The sequence below is a fragment of the Xenopus laevis genome, chromosome 4L (genome assembly GCF_017654675.1).
Source record: "Xenopus laevis strain J_2021 chromosome 4L, Xenopus_laevis_v10.1, whole genome shotgun sequence".
NCBI classification, from domain to species: Eukaryota; Metazoa; Chordata; class Amphibia; order Anura; family Pipidae; genus Xenopus; species Xenopus laevis.
In genome coordinates this window covers 150,139,553-150,164,372 of record NC_054377.1, presented here as the reverse complement: position 1 = coordinate 150,164,372, position 24,820 = coordinate 150,139,553, and the positions used below count along the sequence as shown (strand labels likewise).

The 24,820-nt window shown below is 41.2% G+C and overlaps 2 protein-coding genes across 5 annotated transcripts; one reads left to right on the top strand and one right to left on the bottom strand.

The window, feature by feature from the left end:
- Positions 1-2,373: 2,373 nt before the first annotated feature.
- On the bottom strand, positions 2,374-10,196 carry kctd6.L (potassium channel tetramerization domain containing 6 L homeolog). Of its 2 annotated transcripts, none has more exons than XM_018240375.2 (3): positions 10,018-10,196; positions 5,978-6,081; positions 2,374-5,848 (listed from the first exon to the last, which is right to left on the bottom strand). In XM_018240375.2, exons 1-3 carry the CDS (start codon positions 10,043-10,045, stop codon positions 5,162-5,164), a joined length of 819 nt encoding a protein of 272 aa, XP_018095864.1. In that variant the 5' UTR covers positions 10,046-10,196; the 3' UTR covers positions 2,374-5,161. The 2 variants fall into 2 exon arrangements, with proteins under 2 accessions (XP_018095864.1, XP_018095865.1); XM_018240376.2 differs by lacking the exon at positions 10,018-10,196 and adding an exon at positions 9,453-9,574.
- A 17-nt stretch (positions 10,197-10,213) lies between these two features.
- On the top strand, positions 10,214-24,546 carry pdhb.L (pyruvate dehydrogenase E1 beta subunit L homeolog). Of its 3 annotated transcripts, none has more exons than XM_041589186.1 (11): positions 10,214-10,373; positions 10,455-10,514; positions 13,546-13,653; positions 13,747-13,809; positions 14,109-14,144; positions 14,233-14,295; positions 16,103-16,325; positions 17,624-17,734; positions 19,242-19,333; positions 20,410-20,551; positions 23,393-24,546. In XM_041589186.1, the coding sequence occupies exons 1-11, from the start codon at positions 10,338-10,340 to the stop codon at positions 23,539-23,541; spliced, it is 1,083 nt and encodes a 360-aa protein (XP_041445120.1). In that variant the 5' UTR covers positions 10,214-10,337; the 3' UTR covers positions 23,542-24,546.
- Positions 24,547-24,820: the final 274 nt, after the last annotated feature.

Genomic DNA, 24,820 nt, shown 5'->3' with positions numbered 1-24,820 from the left:
TGAGGTAATGAGGCCACACTCCAATCTATTCCAATGTACAGCCTGATCCATACAATCAGCTCAATGACACAGAAAAACAAATATCACTTGCTGCAGCTCATTCCCTCCACTGGCAGCGTCTGACAACTTACACTGGTTAATGGGGTTGTTGTTCTTCTTTAAATTAACTGTTAGTATGATGCAGAGATGGATATTCTGAGACAATTTGAAATTGGTTTTCATTTTTTATCATTTGTGGTTTTTGAGTTATTTAGCTTTTTATTCAGCAGCTCTGCAGTTTGCAATTTCAGCCATCTGGTTGCTAGGGTCAAAATTACCCCGGCAACCATGCATTGCTTTGAATAAGAGACTGGAATATGAATAGGGGAGGTCGAGCAATAAAAAGCAGCAATAACAATACATTTGTAGCCTTACGGAGCATTTGTTTATTTAGACGGGGTCAGTGACCCCCATTTGAAAGCTGGAAAGAGTCAGAAGAAAACAAAAACTATACAAAAAAAAATTACAAATTAAGGCCAATTGAAAAGTTGCTTAGAAGTAGTAATTACTAAGGATATTCCCTTAATAAAACAGTAGCATCATTACCATGCATGTGTTCCAGCTGAATGAACTTCACATAAAGAATACGTCTCATTGAAAGCAATACTACTGGGCATTTCAGTTGGGACTAGTGAGCCGTTTCAGGATCAAAAGATGATTGTATTGGCCTTTGCTAAAGTCACTGGATGCCTTCTAATTAAAGGAAAACTATACCCCCCGAACAATGTAGGTCTCTATAAAAAGATATTGCATTAAACAGCTCATGTGTAAAATCATGTATTATGTAAATCATCATCATTTATTTCATCATTTATTTATATAGCGCTGTCAAGATACGCAGTGCTTTACCATTTTCATTATAATATACTTTTCTAGTAGTATGTGCCATTGGGTAATCATAAATAGAAAACTGACATTTAAAAATAGGATTCACTGGCACATGAACGAACCACACATTTTAGGTCACATGGGCCAATTAACAGACAGAGTTGTGTCTTTTGCTTCCACATTTCTTCCTGTTACAGTTAAAGCTGCAGTATTTCTGCTCAGGTGATCTCTTCCTGTTACAGTTAAAGCTGCAGTATTTCTGGTCAGGTGATCTCTTCCTGTTACAGTTAGAGCTGCAGTATTTCTGGTCAGGTGATCTCTTCCTGTTACAGTTAGAGCTGCAGTATTTCTGCTCAGGTGATCTCTTCCTGTTACAGTTAGAGCTGCAGTATTTCTGGTCAGGTGATCTCTTCCTGTTACAGTTAGAGCTGCAGTATTTCTGGTCAGGTGATCTCTTCCTGTTACAGTTAGAGCTGCAGTATTTCTGGTCAGGTGATCTCTTCCTGTTACAGTTAGAGCTGCAGTATTTCTGCTCAGGTGATCTCTTCCTGTTACAGTTAGAGCTGCAGTATTTCTGGCCAGGTAATCTCTTCCTGTTACAGTTAGAGCTGCAGTATTTCTGCTCAGGTGATCTCTTCCTGTTACAGTTAGAGCTGCAGTATTTCTGGCCAGGTAATCTCTTCCTGTTACAGTTAGAGCTGCAGTATTTCTGCTCAGGTGATCTCTTCCTGTTACAGTTAGAGCTGCAGTATTTCTGGCCAGGTAATCTCTTCCTGTTACAGTTAGAGCTGCAGTATTTCTGCTCAGGTGATCTCTTCCTGTTACAGTTAGAGCTGCAGTATTTCTGGCCAGGTAATCTCTTCCTGTTACAGTTAGAGCTGCAGTATTTCTGCTCAGGTGATCTCTTCCTGTTACAGTTAGAGCTGCAGTATTTCTGGCCAGGTAATCTCTTCCTGTTTCAGATAGAGCTGCAGTATTTATGGTCAGGTAATCTCTTCCTGTTACAGTTAGAGCTGCAGTATTTCTGGTCAGGTGATCTCTTCCTGTTACAGTTAGAGCTGCAGTATTTCTGGTCAGGTGATCTCTTCCTGTTACAGTTAGAGCTGCAGTATTTCTGGTCAGGTGATCTCTGAGGCAGCACACAGACCATTAGAAATGGGTTCAAGGCAAGAGATATAAAAGGGCAATATTTACATATATATACAAGTTTGGTAAGATTTTTTAAAATGTTACTTAATATGATAAACTATCTATTGCTTAAATATTAATTTTGGGAGGTATAGTTTTCCTTTAACAGAAATGATATATAAAGGATCACTTTTTTCTAACCAGAGGTATATTTAGGAACAAGTGACTCGACATCCAGATGGGGTTACAGCTAACGGACAGGCTTTTGGGTAGGCCAGTGGCATGAGGCGGAATGGCCAAAAATTGTATAAAATGTTATATATAACTGTAATAATAATGATCTAATGACAAAATAATACACAAACAGGACACCACTCCTTGGTGACACTAAAGGTTTATTTGGTCAGAATTCATTTTCTGCATAGAAACAGTTCATTCACTTTGTACAAATGACTATTTGCTTCCTTGTAATACTGATCTCCATTCCCAGAGTAAAGTGATGAGAAATTGGTAAATGCTTAACACACAGAGAAATTACGGTGCTTGGGGTGGGTACCGGTATATTGGCTGGGGGCAGATCAGGAGTGGTCTAAAATGTCCTAATATTTACTTTCCAAAAGTGTACAGCTAGATTTGTTTTTCAGGACCTCTCCTATTTTTCTTCTAGAGTCTGGTTGCCAGGGTGTGTGAACTTAGAAGCCATACAAGAGAGCGCTGCATAACAGAAAGATGAATGGCACTACTACTACTAGGTCATCAAGTTAATTTTAGGTTTATCTTCCCCTTTAAACCCTCTGCACTCTATAGGAGATGGGTCTGAACAGTATTACAAAGTACAGAAAATAAAACCGTATTTATATGGATATGCTATATCATAGTCAGTTTTGTGATACAGGTATGAGACCGGTTATCCAGAATGCTCAGGACCTGGGGTTTTCCGGATATTGGACCTTTCCTTAATTTGGATCTTCATACCGTTAGTTTACTAGAAAATCATGTAAACATTAAATAAACCCAATAGGCTGGTTTTGCCTCCAATAAGGATTAACTATATCTTAGTTGGGATCAAGTACAAGCTACTGTTTTATTATTATTTAACCATTTTGATTATTTGATTATAATGTCTATGGGAGGTGGCCTTTCTGTAATTCAGAGCTTTCTGGATAATGAGTTTCCCGGATAACGGATCCCATACCTGTAATGGCTGCTGGACACTATGGAATATTTTTCCCATGATTACAGGTGTCTTCAAATTATTTATTTATTTGTTTTTAAAAAAAAATTATTTTGCCCCAAAATTAGTATTGTAAATTCTGTGTATCTGAAACAAGATATACATAATATCCTATCTGTGTGTACTGAAAATAAAATATAATTTGGCAGCAAAAGTCCTGTTTTTTGGATGTTCTCATCCTGTAGGTGTGTGGGGAGCCATAAATGCTGTGACTACTGTTTATCACCAATGCTACATAGCTTATCTGATGTGCAATGTGGGCCCTACACAACCCTGCACAGCACCCGCTTTACTAAAAAGGAGTTTATTCATATAAAATGGGGGGCGGGGGATAGCGCAGTTGTAATTTGAAAAGGTTACCGGATATATAGTATTCCATTCCAAAGCAACTACAGCACTTTTAAAAACAAATGGCGGCCCTATTTGTTTAAAGGAGAAGGAAAATTGTTTCACACTTGGAGGTGCCAAATGTTAGGCATCCCCAAGTGAATGTATTTAATTACCTGAAACTCCAGGGCGGTGCTCCTATCAGCAGAAAACTGCACCGGCCTGGGGTTATTCCAGCGAGCACAAGGATCAATCCTCTTTCTTCGCGCAGCTGCGCATTAGAGTGAAAAGCTGAACTTAAACTAAAAAGTTGCTATTTTGTTCTACTGCGCATAAGTCTGCCCAGAGAAATTTGAAGAAAGAAGAAGCTGGAAGAGGATCACTCCGTGGTGCTCGCGGGAATAACCCCCGGGCTGGTGCAGCCTGGGGTTTCAGGTCACTCAAGTGTGAAACGACTTTCCTTCTCCTTTTATAAATTAAAGATGTACAGAAACCAGGATTTGGTTCTGGTGTCAGCTGATCTACCAGCACTAAAGAGTTAAGCTTGGTCAAATCATTGCTGGTAAGTCTAAATCAGTGATCCCCAACCAGTAGCTCACAAGCAACATGTTGCTCACCAACCCAATGGATGTTGCTCCCAGTGGCCTCAAAGCAGATGCTTAGTTTTTAATTCCAGACTTGGAGACAAGTTTTGGTGCATAAAAACCAGCTATACTGCCAATTAGAGACTCCTGTAGGAGGAGCCAAATAGGAACAGTTTGCATGGTTATGTCGTTCCCCAACTCTTTTTACATTTGAGTTTTGCTCACTGGTGAAATAGGTTCAGGAGCCCTGGTCTAAATTAACCCAAACCCACAAATACCATTTTAAAGCACTAGTGACTGCAGTTTTTCAATAGGGATTTGGTTCTGTTTTAACATGAACACCAAAATTATTGATCTGGTACTTGAAAATACGGGTACGTGAATAAAATCCAAATTCTCCATGGCTAGCTACAAGGTTATTTAGGTGCATATTTATAGCTGCGCAGAAATCAGCCACAGGATTTAGAACTACGTAGTGTGAGTCCTGGTTAAAAAGGGAGCAAGGGACGATCATTAGTATCCGACACGTACATGTGACTGTAGAGCAGTATTATCCAAATAAGAACATTATAGCACAATGGCTCACCATGCTGCATCCAGCAAGCAATAGCACAGCCTCCACAAATTACAACTAGAGGCTGGAATGTTAGAGAATAAAACTCCTTTGCTTCCCAAGGGGCCGAGTTTATACAGGCAAATCTCACCAGTGCTGCACAGCCACACACGGAGCTCACTAACATTAAGAGTTAAAGCAACAGCAATGTGGCAGTCTGTATTGTTTAGCTGACAGTAAAGCTTAGCGGAACGAGTCATTATTACAATAGAAAGTCTCCTCCATACAGGCACATGCATACACGATGGATAAGCTGGGAATGTCTTATGACGTAACATCACACACAGCTTATGATCCAGTCAAAATGGCTGTTAATAAATAGTTGTACAAATAGAAAACAAAAAAACAGGGCACAAAGTCATCGGGTAACACTGCGTTTGAGCCGTACAGACATTAGAACCATGGGAGTCAGTCGTCCGTCTTACGAGCCAGTCGGCAGAAAGTCCAGTTGTGCTCCACGGTGTTTTCGTTGGCGCGCTCGCTCATGTGGTGCACCCGGGTATTTCGGATGGTGAAGCCTTGCTTTGTGATGTATTCCATAAGATGGACGCGGAGAGAGATCTCCTGGTGGTAATCGCACGGTCCAAACGTGAAGGAGACCTGGCAGTCCCGCGTGTCCATCATGTGTTTGTTCCACTTGGTGAAATGGTTGGCAATGCCTTCCAGCAGGGCGTGCACCTTGGTGGTGATGGTGAGCTGCGTTATGATGACCGCCACGGGGTTGGAATACTTGGACAGCTTCCGGGTACTCGAGAGTTCCACCACTTCCTCAAAGGTGTCCGTGGGGTACAGGGGTTTGGGATCGTTCAGACATTGGATTAAAGGCTCAATTTGATAAAAATCGGCTTCTCTGCGGAGCAAATCGAACTCCTTAAAGTCAACCGGCACAGTCAGTTCTGATGTCCGTAAGAAGTTCAGGATGTACCGGAAAAGAGCCCCGTCTCTGTCAATGAAGTAGTTCCCCTGGGAGTCCCGAGCCGTGGGGAAATCCCCCCTGAACATCGCCCCCAGCATGGAGTCTGGATAGCGAGTCAGAGTGGAGAGGGAGGTGGTGTAGACATGGCCGCCTACATTCAGTGTGACTGGATCAGTCATCTAAAATGCAAGAGATAACGTTACTCACAACATTCCTGCCAATCAAACGCTTTTCTACCACCCCTTCCATGTTCAGAACCCAGAAACCAAAACAAAGGGTGACTCAAGTACCCCGACTGCAACACTTACCCTGTGCCCCCAGTCTCCATTATCCATCTGTTCAAAGGATTGACCTGCTGCGAGCAAACGCTTTACCGCTGAGGAACGCATACACTCTTCTCTCCGTCCGGCTTCTGGAAGACAGATGTACAGACGCTGCTTAATATACGGATCCCAAGAATAACCGCACAAAGCACCTCTATCTGGAGCAAGAACAACAACGGGCTGAAAGGGAGAGAGGTGCTAATGCTATTCCGTGGGTGACACGAGAAGCCCCTGCTTTATCCATTCCTTGCTATATATAGAGAGAAGTGTGAATCACACCAGGCTCTTTGCTGTAATCATTAAAATAATTGTGCTATAGAGCCTAAACGGCTGACACTGAACATATGTCATATATAAATGCATATATATCACTTTCTTACCCTGCTTTTATTCATCAGCCTTAAACATTCATTTTTCTCCTTTAAAAGGGATTGTTCATCTTTAAATTAACTGTTAGTATGATGTAGAGTGGAATTCTTAGACAATTTGCAATTGGTTTTCATTTATTATTATTTGTGGTTTTTGAGTTATTTAGCTTTTTATTCAGCAGCTCTCCAGTTTGCAATTTCAGCAGTTGGGTTCCTAGAGTCCAAATTCCCCTAGCAACCATGCATTGTACCTACTAGATCTTACACAAGGACTATGAGACAGTGGGCTAATTTTCGAAGCCAGAATTTGCAATTTTTGGGCATTTTTTTGTACTTTGCACACAATGTTCTCAGCTGTGCAAATAACCACAGGCCTCAGTGCTGTGTGTCAGCTTCCCTGTCTCATAAGTGTGTGATTCAGACAAGGTACAAAGTGCAAAGCCCATTGGGGTAATGTCCTGGGACTGGGCTCAACTGTTCCCTGATGCTGCTCTCAGCACCGACACCTGGATTGTTAGTGCATGTCAGCAGTGAGGCACAGGGAAGGGGAACAGCAGTGTGTGTGTGTGTAATAGTAACAGCAGTGTGTGTGTGTGTGTGTAATAGTAACAGCAGTGTGTGTGTGTGTAATAGTAACAGCAGTGTGTGTGTGTGTAATAGTAACAGCAGTGTGTGTGTGTGTGTAATAGTAACAGCAGTGTGTGTGTGTGTGTGTGTGTGTAATAGTAACAGCAGTGTGTGTGAGTAACAGCATGGTGTGTGTGTAATAGTAACAGCAGTGTGTGTGTGTATACAGCAGTGTGTGTGTTGTGTGTGTATAGTAACAGCAGTGTAAGTAGTGTTGTGTGTGTGTAACAGTGTGTGTATAATAGTAACAGCAGTGTGTGTGTGTGTGTAATAGTAACAGCAGTGTGTGTGTGTATAATAGTAACAGCAGTGTGTGTGTGTGTGTGTGTGTGTGTGTAATAGTAACAGCAGTGTGTGTGTGTGATAGTAACAGCAGTGTGTGTGTGTATAATAGTAACAGCAGTGTGTGTGTGTGTGTGTAATAGTAACAGCAGTGTGTGTGTGTGTGTGTAATAGTAACAGCAGTGTGTGTGTAATAGTAACAGCAGTGTGTGTGTGTAATAGTAACAGCAGTGTGTGTGTGTGTGTAATAGTAACAGCAGTGTGTGTGTGTATAATAGTAACAGCAGTGTGTGTGTGTATAATAGTAACAGCAGTGTGTGTGTGTGTGTAATAGTAACAGCAGTGTGTGTGTGTAATAGTAACAGCAGTGTGTGTGTGTATAATAGTAACAGCAGTGTGTGTGTGTGTAATAGTAACAGCAGTGTGTGTGTGTGTAATAGTAACAGCAGTGTGTGTGTGTGTAATAGTAACAGCAGTGTGGTGTGTGTGTGTGTAATAGTAACAGCAGTGTGTGTGTGTGTGTAATAGTAACAGCAGTGTGTGTGTGTGTGTGTGTGTGTAATAGTAACAGCAGTGTGTGTGTGTGTATAATAGTAACAGCAGTGTGTGTGTGTGTGTGTGTGTGTAATAGTAACAGCAGTGTGTGTGTGTGTGTGTATAATAGTAACAGCAGTGTGTGTGTGTGTGTGTGTGTGTGTAATAGTAACAGCAGTGTGTGTGTGTGTGTGTGTGTATAATAGTAACAGCAGTGTGTGTGTGTGTGTGTGTGTGTGTGTGTGTAATAGTAACAGCAGTGTGTGTGTGTGTATAATAGTAACAGCAGTGTGTGTGTGTGTATAATAGTAACAGCAGTGTGTGTGTGTGTGTGTAATAGTAACAGCAATGTGTGTGTGTGTGTGTGTGTGTATAGTAACAGCAGTGTGTGTGTGTGTGTGTGTGTATAATAGTAACAGCAGTGTGTGTGTGTGTATAATAGTAACAGCAGTGTGTGTGTGTGCGTGTGTGTGTGTAATAGTAACAGCAGTGTGTGTGTGTGTGTGTGTGTGTGTGTATAATAGTAACAGCAGTGTGTGTGTGTGTGTGTGTGTGTGTGTGTGTGTGTAATAGTAACAGCAGTGTGTGTGTGTGTATAATAGTAACAGCAGTGTGTGTGTGTGTATAATAGTAACAGCAGTGTGTGTGTGTGTGTGTGTAATAGTAACAGCAATGTGTGTGTGTGTGTGTGTGTGTAATAGTAACAGCAGTGTGTGTGTGTGTGTGTGTGTGTATAATAGTAACAGCAGTGTGTGTGTGTGTATAATAGTAACAGCAGTGTGTGTGTGTGTGTGTAATAGTAACAGCAATGTGTGTGTGTGTGTGTGTGTGTAATAGTAACAGCAGTGTGTGTGTGTGCGTGTAATAGTAACAGCAGTGTGTGTGTGTGTGTGTGTGTGTAATAGTAACAGCAGTGTGTGTGTGTGTATAATAGTAACAGCAGTGTGTGTGTGTGCGTGTGTGTGTGTAATAGTAACAGCAGTGTGTGTGTACTGGGAAATAAATCCACAAAATAAAGTTTTCCAAGGAACGATCCAGACTGCAGGATTAACTGCTCAATTAGGTGTTTATTGTTCACCACAACATGTTTCGAGTCTCCAAGGACTCTTTGTCAAGTGACACACTTGACAAAGAGTCCTTGGAGACTCGAAACATGTTGTGGTGAACAATAAACACCTAATTGAGCAGTTAATCCTGCAGTCTGGATCGTTCCTTGGAAAACTTTATTTTGTGGATTGATATAGTTGCACGTACGGCGGAGATGCACCCCAAGGCTTCGATCGAAAGTTTGTTTGGCATTGGTTTGAGGTAACTAGCATCTCTCATTTAGTGTACTGAGAAATAACAGCAGGAGGCATTAGGAAGAGGAGCGTCAGTGGGGGTTAATGGGAAGGAGGAGACATAAGAGCAGGGGGTACAGGAGAGATACAAATGATTAGAGAGAGGCAGATGTATGGGTCCGAGCTGCAGGGAAAGGCAATATGAGAGGCTGGAATAAGACTGCCCAGCGCCCTATAACTAGACTGACAGGGACATCAGAAGGATCCCCAATGCGGCCTGAGGGACACAGAACGGACCAAACCAACTGACAACCCTACAGGAGGATCCCAGCGACCCCTACAGACCAGACTATTGCGCCCGAACCTCACCTGCTCCCGATGCTGCAAGTCTGTCACTCACACACAGTCACCCTGGTCCCTGGCACGGGGGAATATTGACCAAGGCCTACAGCTCCCGCCAACCCGCCCACTCGTGATCTCCTCCCACCGCCCCGCCCCCCGTTACGTACTAAACCCCCAATCCGTGATTAATCAGTTGCGCGCGCACTGCAGTCTCGTCTGCCCCTGCACACGTCTGATTATCAGTCACATTCCTACTGCACTCCTCTCATTATTATTATTCCCCTCACGCGCCTGTGTGTGACGTTATCTACCCCGGGCTCTACCAATCCATCTATATGGGGGGGACAGTCCGTCTCACGCTCATTCCCAACTCACTGTCAAGTGAAACAAATAAAGCGGCAGCTCCACCTACTGCCGAGGCCTCAGCGCTCTGCACATTCCCTACGAGCAGACTCGGTACTGCGCCTTTCCTAGGCCCCGCTTCAGACATTCTACATTCCAGCCCCCGCTCTCCCACACGCAGCCACCATATCCCATTCCCCCCACGCCCCAGTAATCCCACTGTGGCCTCTTCCCGCAGCCTTCTACCTACCCACTCGCACACCCTTCGCATGAATCATCCCATTGGCAGCGCTCTCCTCCAAAGCGACAGGATTACTTCATACAATTGTCCCTCACGACTACCCTTACGAGTTATGCCTCTCACTGATTGGTCGTTGCGCAGCAACCTTCCTTTCCCCGTTACACCATCTCAGTGTAGGCGGGGCCGTGTCAAGCATAGCGCAGTAAAACAATCACGCCTATCTTTTCATTGGTCGTGCGGCGTCAGGTGACCGATTAGAGCCGAGGGCAGATTTTGATTGGCAGTAGCGTTCTGGAAGGGCGACGTTTAGTCCAGAGGACAGAAGTAAGATGGCGGCGCTCAGGAGCTTGTTTTGCGGAGGGAAGGTGAGGAGACCGGCAGTTCGGTCCATTATCGTTATACTGTACGGATACTGAATTCTTCCTTCTCCCTTGTGTCTCCCACAGAGCTCGGTGTCCGTGTTCCTACAGAGAAGTTTCCACAGGAGCGGCCCGGCCGCCTTACAGGTAACTCTTGTGTCTCTCTGACTCCTCTCCCTCCTGTGAGGCCTGTGCTGTCTGCTGGGACCCTCTGACTGTGTAACCTGCACAAGTGTCACCTCAGTGGATCTTGTCTGCTCACAGCCAATGTCATGTGAAGAGAACCGGCCTCTTCTACAGTATCCCATCCCCCAGTGTCACCTTGCAGGGTTTCCCCTTAAAGGAAAACTATACCCCCCAAAATGAACACTTAAGCAACAGATAGTTCATATCATATTAAGTGGCATATTAAAGAATCTTACCAAACTGGAATATATATTTAAGTAAATATTGCCCTTTTACATCTCTTGCCTTGAGCCACCATTTCGTGATGGTCTCTGTGCTGCCTCAGAGATCACCTGACCAGAAATACTTCAACTCTAACTGTAACAGGAAGAAGTGAGGAAGCAAAAGACACAACTCTGTCTGTTAATTGGCTCATGTGACCTAACATGTATGGTTTGTTGGTATGTTTGTGAGTACAGTGAATCCTACGATCCCAGGGGGCGGCCCTTATTTTTTAAAATGGCAATTTTCTATTTATGATTACCCAATGGCACATACTACTAGAAAAGTATATTATTATGAAAATGGTTTATTTAGGTGAAGCAGGATTTTACATATGAGTTGTTTTATGCAATATCTTTTTATAGAGACCTACATTGTTTGGGGGGTATAGTTTTCCTTTAACCAGACAGTGTAGCCAGCAGCAGGGACTGCTAAGGCCGTTGTCATGGAAACATAGTGTTTTCAAAGCACCAATGTGGGACTTTAGTTCTCCTGCAAACAGCTGGCTTGTGCTACATTGTTTCAGGAGTCGGAACAGCCAGGCAGACCCTGACTTCAGCAACGATTAAACTGGCCATAGGTGCAAAGATCCTATCATACCAATCGAGGATTCGTATGATTTTCGGACCGTGTGTGTCGAGAGTCCCGACATTTCTCGTCTGGTGGAGATCGGTCGATCGGACAGGTTTGATTTTGTCCCGACCGATCCCGTCGGAGTCCATTCCGCTCTAATCGTTAACTGATGATATACCGTTCCCGTAACCTCCGATATATGCAATGCCCGTTAGTGGCATATCGGGGAAAGATCGGCTCGTTTGGCGATGTCAACAAACAAGCGGATCTTTTCGTCTATAGCCACCTTAACATTTAATAAGTGTGTTTTGGAATGTTACTTAAAAAGTAAGGTCTTGTTTATTCTCATGCTGCTGTGTCATACTCTGTATCACTATACATAACTCCTGCGTCTGACCAATTAGGAGTTGCAGGGCCTCTTGCTTTGAGTCTGTGCCAGACTATAAGAATCTTGTGTCGAACAGAACTCTGATGGTTCTCTGGGATTCAATCTCATGGGGTTATGAGCACATTGCTGCAGGTAGGGTTGCCACCTTTTCTGTAAAAAAAAAATAGCTGCCTTCCGATATATATTTCTTTTTTTTTCTCTATTAATAATATTGGGATCAACCATCATTTTTACCAGCCAGGCCAGTAAAATAGCAACCAGATGGCAACCCTAGCTGCAGGTCTGAACTGGGATTCACATTAGGCCCTGACATTTCAGTTAGTGATGTGCTGGATAACAACCCATGAGACAGGTGGGTTCGGGCCGTCTGCTGCAGAAAATATAGTACTGCCGGCTTCTGAGGCCTAAATGTATAGACTTGCAGCCACCCCGTCCCTTTTGTGATGTCACTGCTGCAGGAGTCAAATCAAATCTATAAATAATTTCTCCACCCACCACAAATAGCCTAATTCAAAAGTAGCTTAGTGAAAAAAATCCTTTAGATGTGGACCTGCTGTTTCCAACACACACCATCCACCATGTGATAGCTAACCAAAATTGTAGAAACAGACTAAGGCATCCGTTTACTAAAGCGCGGTAAATGCGACTATATGTTTCCGCCAAATTATTCTCAGCGACTAAGTTTGCTAAACTTTGATGCGCTCAGAAGTCATTGCAATCATTGGCGGTAACTACGTTAATGAAGCAGCTTAGGTTAGCGGTAATTTCTGCGAGTTGCGAATTTTCTGGCAACAAATTAAGTTTGTGAATATTTATGCTATAAAATAGTCTTGTTTTATGGTGTTTATTATGGCATGATTTATAGCCAGATATGTATCTTCAAAACTGTTAAACTTTATAGATATTATCAACAACACAGTAAACGGATTTCACCCAATCAAACATATAATCAAATAAAAAAAATTCATAAACAAGTTTTACCAATCAATCTGTGTGCATCATATAAATGTAGTTTAATCTAGGCTGACAAAGCCTTTGGTCCATCCTAGCCATAATTTTTCTTTCAGCTGAAAAAGCTGCTGTAGCAGCAGACAAAAGAATAATTATCCTGTCACTTCTCTCTTCTCCTGTCAGGAATGGCAACAGGAACAGAATGATGGGTAAAACAAGGTGTTATGGGATATTTCCTGTCCCTTTGAGAATACTCTGGCTAAAAAATAATTTACCGCCACTATATGGATGGCGGTAAAGTTTTGCTAATATTCTGGCGTTAATTTTGTCTTTCGCACATTTCACTGTTTAGAAAACCCGGCGTTAATGTGTACGTAGCGTTAAGTGGCGAACACATATTCTTGCAAAAAAAATCGCTAATTCATATTTTCCGCAGGTTAATAAACTGCCAAACATATTCGGCGATAAATTTGTCTATATTTTGTGCACATATTTTTACCGCACTTTAGTAAATGGACCCCTAGGAATCAGCAGTGCTTAGTCTGCAATCACCCTTTATTGGTGTTTTCTTACTATTGTGCAGAATATGCACTGCTGATTCCTGGTCTTCTATCACTACAAACTGCCCCCCACCAGTGAATGTCCATGACATTTTACAGCCGCCTCTCTGTCATTTGCCACAAACCACAGATTGACAGTCAGGGCTTGGTTTGCAGCATAGACATAAAATATACGTTTGTGTCATATAATCCATGGGAATTGCTTCAAACTCATTCTTGCTTCTGATAATTCGGAGTTAAGCCTTATGTGTGTTTGCAGGTGACTGTACGTGATGCATTAAACCAGGCTATGGATGAAGAAATCGAGAGGGATGAAAGGGTGTTTCTGCTCGGGGAGGAGGTGGCGCAGTATGATGGAGCCTATAAGGTACAGTTTCCTCAGCAGTAAATAAAAATGGAAATGATCACATTAATCATATATATGTGAAATAATAATAAATAATTGCTGTCTCCCTTTCAGATCAGTCGGGGGCTCTGGAAAAAGTATGGGGACAAGAGAGTTATGGATACACCCATAACTGAGGTATGAATGTGTATGAAGGACTTGTATAAATGCCGGGGGTCTGGGATACTAAACTCAAGCCATATAGTTCTGTTGTCTGCCAGTGACATAGAACCAATAGCATTGCCAACTGATATCTGTATGTGATTAATTATTTGTTCCCTAGAGAGTGAATTGCTGCATATAGTTGCCCCCACCCTGTGAACAAATTCTGTCCGTACCAAGACATAACACACAACACTACCGTAATGTAGTCTGTATTCAGAATATATGAATTAGTCCCGGGCAGTTTGTATAATGAACCTGTTTGTTCTTTACAGATAGGCTTTGCTGGAATTGCTGTAGGTGCTGCCATGGTAAGTACATAATGTTACTTGCATTTCCACTCTGTTTATGGTGCAATTTGGATGTTCTCTGATATGAGATTGTGCTGTTTATAAACAGGCTGGACTGAGGCCCATCTGTGAGTTTATGACCTTTAACTTCTCCATGCAAGCCATCGACCAGGTGATCAACTCTGCTGCCAAGACCCACTACATGTCTGGTGGGCTGGTGTCGGTCCCCATAGTCTTCAGGGGACCCAATGGGGCATCAGCTGGGGTGGCCGCCCAACACTCGCAGTGCTTTGCCGCTTGGTATGGACACTGCCCGGGGCTTAAGGTGGTGAGTCCTTGGAATGCGGAGGATGCTAAAGGTCTCCTTAAAGCTTCCATTCGGGATGATAATCCAGGTCTGTTTTTAATTTAAATATATTGTCTTTTATATGACATATTTTGTTTAATTAAAAATACAGCAAATGAGGGTGTTTTCCACATGTACTGAGCACTCCTTATGTACAGGTGCTAAGTTTTGTTTGCTCAATGCATATTTAAATAGTGCTGAGAGACTAATGCCTTCTAATTATTATAACAACTTTTTTTATCACTAATGCTTAATATGGTGAAACACTTTGTCGTTTAATAAGATGCAACTATATAAGTTATTTATTTATAAGGTATAATCTTATTGTAGACATTTTCAAAGTACCTTTTAGTATTTTGGATGTAGCAATTTGTATATAACTATAGGAGGGGCCCCTTCTCTTACTGGTATTACCAATGGTATTTAAATGTGTTTTTAATTGAATATTTGTTGGCATGGTTGTGAATAAATATTGCCATTTTATACATGTTTATGATAATTATTGTACTGCATTACTAACCGGTCTACTGGGGGTTAAGTCCTAAATTGGTCTATGATTAAGATAAGCTTAAAAATATTAATTTCCTCTCTGTCTAAAATCTTAGTCCTTTAAATATGCATACTATCATACTGAAATAAGAAACTTTCTTAATACAATCAATTAAAAATTCTATATTAGAGGGAAATTGTGGAAGCACTCAAGGCTAAATCAAAATATATTTAAATATAATGGAAGTGCTACTTACAATGCACTTCCCTGGGCCCCTGTCTCATAAGTAATTCAGTATAAATGCAAGTGCATGTTTACAAAACAGGGGTTTTTAGTTACCAAAGTTATGATCATAAAATTGAAAAGCCACCATACCACGTCAAGGTAAACCCCATATGGCGGTCCCTAACTTACTTATTAAAAAGAAATGTTTCTCTGCATAATAGCATTACCTGTGTTCAGTGTATGTTGAGCATTGGTTTCAATTTGAAGGCTGAATCCTCCCCCGCCAGTAAAGGCTTTTAAGAGAGAGTGATTGCCAAAACCAACGCCCACATTTAAAAGCGTAGGACCACCATTAGTTTTAAGGGGTGGGTATGGGGTGCTATTAAAAAAACACATGAAGCTAGGCCACAGCTTCAGGCCAATATACTATATTAGAGGGAAATTGTGGAAGCACTCAAGGCTAAATCAAAATATATTTAAATATAATGGAAGTGCTACTTACAATGCACTTCCCTGGGCCCCTGTCTCATAAGTAATTCAGTATAAATGCAAGTGCATGTTTACAAAACAGGGGTTTTTAGTTACCAAAGTTATGATCATAAAATTGAAAAGCCACCATACCACGTCAAGGTAAACCCCATATGGCGGTCCCTAACTTACTTATTAAAAAGAAATGTTTCTCTGCATAATAGCATTACCTGTGTTCAGTGTATGTTGAGCATTGGTTTCAATTTGAAGGCTGAATCCTCCCCCGCCAGTAAAGGCTTTTAAGAGAGAGTGATTGCCAAAACCAACGCCCACATTTAAAAGCGTAGGACCACCATTAGTTTTAAGGGGTGGGTATGGGGTGCTATTAAAAAACCACATGAAGCTAGGCCACAGCTTCAGGCCAATATATCCATGCAAGCCATCGACCAGGTGATCAACTCTGCTGCCAAGACCCACTACATGTCTGGTGGGCTGGTGTCGGTCCCCATAGTCTTCAGGGGACCCAATGGGGCATCAGCTGGGGTGGCCGCCCAACACTCGCAGTGCTTTGCCGCTTGGTATGGACACTGCCCGGGGCTTAAGGTGGTGAGTCCTTGGAATGCGGAGGATGCTAAAGGTCTCCTTAAAGCTTCCATTCGGGATGATAATCCAGGTCTGTTTTTAATTTAAATATATTGTCTTTTATATGACATATTTTGTTTAATTAAAAATACAGCAAATGAGGGTGTTTTCCACATGTACTGAGCACTCCTTATGTACAGGTGCTAAGTTTTGTTTGCTCAATGCATATTTAAATAGTGCTGAGAGACTAATGCCTTCTAATTATTATAACAACTTTTTTTTATCACTAATGCTTAATATGGTGAAACACTTTGTCGTTTAATAAGATGCAACTATATAAGTTATTTATTTATAAGGTATAATCTTATTGTAGACATTTTCAAAGTACCTTTTAGTATTTTGGATGTAGCAATTTGTATATAACTATAGGAGGGGCCCCTTCTCTTACTGGTATTACCAATGGTATTTAAATGTGTTTTTAATTGAATATTTGTTGGCATGGTTGTGAATAAATATTGCCATTTTATACATGTTTATGATAATTATTGTACTGCATTACTAACCGGTCTACTGGGGGTTAAGTCCTAAATTGGTCTATGATTAAGATAAGCTTAAAAATATTAATTTCCTCTCTGTCTAAAATCTTAGTCCTTTAAATATGCATACTATCATACTGAAATAAGAAACTTTCTTAATACAATCAATTAAAAATTCTGTAGAGTTTCTGAAATCAAGTTTATCTTCACTGCCTCTCTCAGCATCTGTTTCTCTTCATTCTGTCTTCATTCGGCAGTTGGGTGTCAGATATTCATTGCCCGTTAGATCCAACATATCTTATCGGGGGGGCTTCCTTTCCTAGCAGATCAATTAGATCTTGCTCTAATAACTGCTTCCAGTACAAATAAAATCTAACAAAATAACTGCCTTTTGCACAAATTCTGCATGTAGAGAGACATGATGTCTGGTGATTTTAATAGAGTGAGCTTTAATACATCTTCTAGGCAAAAGGAGCCCCCCATAAGATGTATTGGATCTAACTGTCAATGAATATCTGACACCCAACTCCTGAATGAAGACAGAATGAAGAGAAATAGATGCTGAGGGATAGTGAAGATAAACTTGATTATTTCAAAAACAATGGAGAATATTTGATTGTATTTAGAAAGTTTCTTATTTCAGTATGACAAAGCTTAAATTACATTTTCATGATAGTTCCCCTTTAAAGGTTGGTGATTCACAGCAATCTGTTGTAGGCTCCAGTCAAACTGTGTTCCCATTGGCAGAAAGCTCCCTTGGCAGTTAAATGCCTCCTTGTCACTGGGGTGCCCTTGTTACCCTGCACTAAAACCCTCTTGTTGCAATAGGTTCTAATCTGTTTTCTTCTTTTAGTGGTGTTCCTGGAAAATGAGTTGATGTACGGTGTCCCTTTTGAGTTATCCGAGGAGGTTCAGTCTAAAGACTTTGTCGTTCCAATTGGGAAAGCAAAGATCGAGCGGCCAGGTAAGCCTTTACCAGCAAGCCACTACAGGAATGGGATCAGTTATCCAGAATGTTCCGAATTTCGGAAAGGCTGTCTCCCACAGACTCCATTATAACCAAATAATCAATTTTTTTTAATTTCCTTTTTCTGTGTAATAATAAAACAGTAGCTTGTACTTGATTCCAAGATATAACTAATATAATTAATCCTTATTGGAAGCAAAACCAACCTATTGGGTTTATTTCGTGTTTATATGATTTTCTAGTAGACTTAAGGTCCAAATTACAGAAAGATCCATTATCTAGAAAACCCCAGGTCCCAAGCATTCTGGATAACAGATCCCATACATGTAGTAACTCTTGCATGGATGCAGCAATCTAGCAACTCACAGGTTAAACCAACGTTAACAAGCCAGTAAAATCCTGCCAGGAATGCAGGTCTGTCAGATATAAAAAGAGCAAAGCCAATCAACTGGTAATATACAATGACACTAATCTCTAGTTTATTTCTCTTAAAGGAGGAATTCACTTTAAGTGAAAATAACTTATTCTTTGCAATTTAACATGCGGAATGCTTGTCTGGGGTCACTGACCCCCAGCAGCTAAAAACACTGCAAGCAACAATTTTGTTATTACTTTGTAGGGACGCACCAAATAGTTTTATTCTATACCACTGTACCCATTATGAGAAAAAATATACGAGTTCTTTCATGGTGTGTTCAATTTATATGTCCATATGGCCTCTTATTAAATGATTATAACACAACAGGAGTGCCATAGGATAGGGAAGGTTCAAGTTAACTGGCCAGAGACAAGTCATGGATGAAAAATAGCAAATTGACTTTATAGGAAAATGGAAATAATTATACATTTATATCTTCAGTTATGTAGCAGCTTCAGGTTGCTGGGGTCCTATTTACCTTAGTAACCAGATATGAATGGATTGAAAGATAAACAGGACTTGAATAGAAAGATAAGTAATACAAAGTAATAGGGATGCACCGTATCCAGGATTCGGTTTGGGATTCTGCCTTTTTCAGCACGATTCGGATTAGGCGAATCCTTCTGCCCGGCCGAACCAAATCCTAATTTGCATATGTAAATTAGGTGCAGGAAGAAAAAAGCATGACTTTTTGTACCAAACAAGGAATTAAAAAATGTTTTCCCCTTCCCACTCCTAATTTCCATATGCAAATTTGGATTTGTTTCGGTATTCGGCAGGATCTTTCACGAAGAATTCGGCCGAATCCAAAATAGTCAATTCCAGTATAGATGTGTCCACAGTTTGCTCTCAGCCTGTACAGAGTGATGTCCTAAAAATGTGGCAGAAGAGCTTAAGCTCAATTCAGCAGGAACCGGCCCCTGTGCTTTATTGCAGCCTGTACAAATTGTGGAATGTGCACAAAATCAATTGTGGATTATGAAAGTAGTAGCTGGTTTGGTTTATAACCAAACTAATGAAGAATGTAGTCCAGAGCTCGTTGGGTCTTAGTCATACATCACAACTCTCTTATTTTACTTATCACAGGATCCCAGATAACACTGGTTTCTCACTCCCGCTCTGTTGGCCATTGTTTGGAGGCTGCCAGCGTGTTGGAAAAGGAAGGAATAGATTGTGAGGTAAGAGGAATCTGTTCAGTTACAGCAGCCCTATAGTTGACTGGAGGTCCCTAAACCTCCTCTCATTTGCACACAGCACCTTGTACAGGTATAGGATCCCTTATCTGAAAACCCGATATCCAGAAAGCTCCGAATTACGGAATGGCTGTCTCCCATAGACTCCCATTTTATCCAAATTTTTAAAAATGATTTCCTTTTTCTGTATAATAATAAAACAGTAGCTTGTACTTGATCCCAACTAAGATATAATTAATCCTCATTGGAAGCAAAACCAGCCTATTGGGTTTATTTCATGTTTAAATACATTTCTAGTACACTTAAGGCATGAAGACCCAAATTACGGAAAGATCCGTTATCCGGAAAACCCCAGGTCTCGAGCATTCTAGTCTAGTGCCTTAGACAGCAGAAGATGTGGGTGTCCTGTGATTGGATTAACATTGCATGAACATTATGTGTGGTACAGTTTCATGTAATATCTGTATCATACAAAGTTGCGGCTGTAATTAAGGCCTTTGATCATTTTCTGTAGGGTCATCTTATTGGCCAGTGTCATTTACCTTAAAGGGATTGTTCACCTTCCAAACACTTTTCAGTTTGTTCCCCAGAAATAGACTTTTATCAATTACTTACCATTTTTTCAAAATCTAAGTGTAAAGTTTAATGTTCGTGTCTCTGGTGTTTGTCTGGCAGCTCGTTAATTCAGGAGCAGTTTTTGCTACATTTAGTTGATCCATTTCTCAGCAGCATCTCTGGAGTATTAGCAACTATTGTATCAATTCTAACAGCTGCCTGTAATGAAACCCAGGGATTCTGCTCAGCAGGGACAACGATAAGAAATGTATCAATTTAGTTTCTAGGGTCGGCAACCTCCATGCCAAAGCTGCTTTCAAAGGTGAAAAATTTAACTTTACAGTTCAATATTAGAAAAACGTCACAAATTGAAAATAGAAAGTAATTGGAAAAAGTCTTATTTTTGGTGAACTAAATGAAACCAACTGAACTGGAAAAAAGTGTTAAAGGGGGTTCTTCACCTTTCAAGTTGTTGTGTTTTTTTGTTTTTTTTTTCTTTCTTAAAGGTAATAAACATGCGTACGATTCGGCCCATGGACACTGAAACCATCGAGGCGAGCGTTGTGAAAACAAATCATCTGGTGACGGTAGAAGGAGGTTGGCCACAGTTTGGAGTAGGTGCTGAAATCTGTGCCAATATCATGGAAGGTGGGTGCATCTGTAAGCTAGACTGCTCAGCCTTTTATGTTTCAGGAGCAATGCTACCCTATATGCTATTATATTGCCTCCCAGTCAGACCACCAAAAACCAGGGATAAATCGTTAAGAATCCCACTGCACATCCAGGAAGACCCCTGGGCAAAAACCAGATTACACTTATGTTACTGGTGTCGGATAGATGTTGTATTCAAATTTATGTATAATATATAATATATTCTTGTATATATTGTCGCTCGTCTATCTATATGATTCTCCACTAGGGATATATGATTCTCACCCACAATGAGTAAGTCTCTCTTGGATTTAAATAAATACTTACTCAAATCAAGCCTGGCCCCGAAGTTCCCCCTGGGCCTGACTTGAACCATTCAGATTCACTCTGGATTTTAACCAGACAGCTTTATTTGAGATATACATTAATACAGAGTAATATAATACAGAGTATTAAATTATAGCTCATACGTCCTGAAAGCTCGTGAGGACATTGAGGGAACAATTAGCAATACAACAGATGACTTTTTAACCATTTCTTCTTCTATGGGGCTGATCCAGAGGCATCCAATCATCATTCTTGTTTTAGCATAACTGTGTCACTATTTCCATCTTAGGGACAGACTCACAGTCTCAGTACAAAAGCCAAATAAGGTGCAACTACTGTGTCAGCTCAGTGTCCAGAATGGTATCTATTCTGTAGTTTCTGAAACTATGTGTGTCTTTCTTGGCCTTGCACTAGTAATACTTGTGACATGAGACAACAGATGCATTCCTTGTTCTGTGCAAACATTCTACATTCTAATAACAGAATGACCTTTAACCTTGAGCTTCTTCTACAACACAGCAATTCTGTACTAGTGTCATGTTCTATCATCTTTGTTCTTTGATAACAACCACTTATGGCTTAAATCTAAAACCCTGATATCTACAAAAGGTTCAGTTTCTCTGTGTCTCTGTCCAGCTTTTTTTTGTACTGTTGATTGAATGTAATGACCCCTAAAGGTGGTCATACACAGATTTCACAGTTGTCAGCTTATCTGCCCGTACATGGGGTCCTGTGATGGGCCTGAAAATCAGCCAGATGTTGATAGGCAGGTTTGATTTTTCCCAAGGGCCCAGCAATCGAATCCATCTGCCCACCTCAAGGTTGGTATAGCGCGAGAGATTCGCTCATTTGGCAATTGCACAGATCTTAAAGGAGAAGGAAAGGTATGTTATACGAGGGGGAGTGCCAACAGTTAGGCACCCCAAAGTTATTGTATCGACCTAACTGAAACCCCGGGCCGGTGCTCCTATCAGCAGAAAACTGCACTGACCCGGGATATTCCAGCGAGCACCACGGAGTGATCTGTTCCTCCTGCTTTCTTCAAATTTCCCGGGACAGACGCATACGCAGTGCAACGAAATAGCAACTTTTTTTCGTTAAAGGGGTGGTTCACCTTTCGGTAACTTTTAGTATGTAATAGAATGGCCAATTCTAGGCAACTTTTCCATTGGTTTTCATTATTTATTTTTTTATAGTTTTTATAATTACTTGCCTTTTCCGTCTGACTTTCCAGCTTTCAAATGGGTTTCTCTGACCCCATCTAAAAAACAAATGCGCTGTAAGGCTACAAATGTCTTGTTACTTTTATTGTTACTCATCTTTCTATTCAGGCCTTTCCTATTCATATTCCAGTCTCTTATTCAAATCAATGCATGGTTGCTAGGGGAATTTGGACCCTAGCAACCAGTTGGCTGAAATTGCAAACTGGAGAGCTGCTGAATAAAAAGCTAAATAACTCAAACCTTAAATAATAAAAAATGAAAACCAATTGCAAATTGTTTCAGAACATTACTACATCATACTAAAAGTTAACTAAAAGTTAACTCAAAGGCGAACCCTCCTTTAAAGTTCAGCTTTTCACTCTACTGCACATGCACAGCCGTGAGAAGAAAGTAGAAGCAGGAAGAGGATCGCTCTGTGGTGTGCACCAAAATAATCCTGGGTCATTGCAGTTCCTGATAGGAGCACCGGCCCGGGGTTTCAGATAAGTAAATATCATCACTAGGGGGTGTCTAACTTTTGGCACCTCCCAGTAAAACATGCCTTTCCTTCTCTTTTAAAGGCTTATTTCTTTTAATAAGAGGAATCTCCTTGTATTAATAGAAAAGAGTCAGTAGGGCAGAGACACGCGGTCAGATTCGGTGAGATTAGTCGGCCTGTCGACAAATCTCCTATTCTTCCGGTCCACTAATCTCCCCAAACTGCCTTCCCGACGGCTAGAATGTAAGTCCTCACTTCGGGCGACTTCGGAAAATGAAGCACTCCCGAGTGCAATCTTGCCGGCTATTTACATTCTAGCTGGCGGGAGGCAGTTCGGGGAGATAAGTCGCCCCGAAGAATAGGAGATTTGTTGCTTGGTGACTAATCTCCTTGAAACGGACCGTGTGTCTCTGCCCTTAGTTGTGTTTCAGCAAATAAATACTGGCTGGGGTCACTGAGATGTTTCTGTATCTGATTCCACAACAGGCTCAGGGGCATGTTTACTAACATTGGAGATAAATATCTGGAGAAATTTCTGGAGATGTTGCCCATGGCAACCAATCAGCAATTAGATTTAAACAGCCACAGCCAAGTTAGAAAACAAAAGCAAAGATCTGATTGGTTGCTATGGGCAACATCTCCAGAAATCTCTCCAGATATTTATCTCCAATGTTAGTAAACATGCCCCTCAGTGTGGAATTCTGGGACATCCCCTGGTCTTATCAGGCAGCACATGCCTAACATGTGAGAAGTATGTTTTTTTTGTTTTTTTTTTCCCGAATTGTTTTTAATTGTTCATTCCACTCCCAGGCCCAGCCTTCAACTACCTTGATGCCCCAGTGGTCCGTGTGACCGGCACTGATGTCCCGATGCCTTATGCCAAGATCCTGGAAGAGAACTGCGTTCCTCAAGTCAAGGATATTATATTTGCAGTAAAGAAGACTCTGAATGTCCTGTAGATTTGATTGGTCATGGAAAAGGTTTAGAAGAGGGTCATTTGCAATTTATTGTCTTACGGACATTGAACTTTCCTACGAGTGCAACGTTTGTACTTTCAAGGGGGTCATGGAAGCTGCCTTGTGTGTAATTATATTCGTACTGACCCCTCCAGCACCCGTTACTCCTCCCATCCAATCGTCTGTGCCATTCACTTCCTTTATGGAGAAACCAGTTACAAGGAGGGTTGTTTCATCATTGAATTCTCATTCGCTCCGGAGCCCAAAACACTTTCATACTGTCCAGTCATTTTCTCTATTCAAAGGGGCAATTGACATTTAAATTATTCTGCAGCATGACGCAGACTCGGATGCAGTTGGTCAGTTTCAGTGGTGTAGCTTGTTGTTCAGCAGCTCTCTACTTTTGAATTTCAGCAGTGATCTGGCTGCTATGGTCTAAATTACCCTAGCAACCAGGCAGTGACTTAAATAAGCTGAACTTATTGGAGGCAAAACCAGCCTATTGGGTTTATTTCATGTTTACATGATTTTCTAGTAGCCTTAAGGTATGAAGATCCAAATTATAGAAATATCCTATATCCAGAATACCCTGGCTCCTGAGCATTCTGCATAACAGGTCCCATACCTGCAATAAAAAGTAACAATAAAATAATAGCTTTACAGAGCAATCATATTTTAGCTGCTGAGGTCGGTGACCCCCATTTGAAAGCTGTTAAGGAACATATGAGGAAGACTTTTCAAAGAGTATAAAAAGACCAGTTGGCGAGCTGCTAAGAACATTCTATAATACTAAAAGTTAATTTAAAGGTGAGCTTCCCCTTTAATATAATTTTTACTGCATTGGTGTCCGCCATTTCTTCCTCTCTGGAGGGAATAAACCATTTTAACCACTGACAAGTCTTTGTATTAATTGTGCCTGGAACCCCTTTATCTGCTTCTCATTAGTTTAATGGGGGGGTGAGCTTATGAATTGTATTGTATAGAATAAATTAATTTACATATCCCTTCCGTAGTATGTCTCTGAGATTATTTTAGTTTGGACGTATCCGTGTATAGCCGCTTTGTGACAATTGTAGCCATACAAAGTATTCCATGGAGTTTGGGGGTGCCCAAGAATCCAGTCGCTGGTGTCCCACAGAATTAGAAATAGGAAAAAAATGAGCACGCACTCCTGGAGCTAGTGGTGAAGTTAAAATAGAAGTTTATTCCGTATAACTAAAAATACACGTCCTAACGCGTTTCGTATCTGTTGATACGTAATCATAGGCACAAATGCAGAGAA

Bases quoted from the DNA above. Each gene is read 5' to 3' on its own strand.
- kctd6.L (XM_018240375.2), bottom strand. From the start codon at position 10,045: ATGATTCATGCGAAGGGTGTGCGAGTGG. The intron at 6,082-10,017 runs GTAGGTAGAAGG...TCTGTCTTCCAG, and splicing joins TGCGAAGGGTGTGCGAGTGG to AAGCCGGACGGAGAGAAGAG. The intron at 5,849-5,977 runs GTAAGTGTTGCA...CTTGCATTTTAG, and splicing joins ATGGAGACTGGGGGCACAGG to ATGACTGATCCAGTCACACT.
- pdhb.L (XM_041589186.1), top strand. From the start codon at position 10,338: ATGGCGGCGCTCAGGAGCTTGTTTTGCGGAGGGAAG. The intron at 13,654-13,746 runs GTACAGTTTCCT...TCTCCCTTTCAG, and splicing joins AGTATGATGGAGCCTATAAG to ATCAGTCGGGGGCTCTGGAA. The intron at 17,735-19,241 runs GTAAGCCTTTAC...TACTTATCACAG, and splicing joins AGCAAAGATCGAGCGGCCAG to GATCCCAGATAACACTGGTT.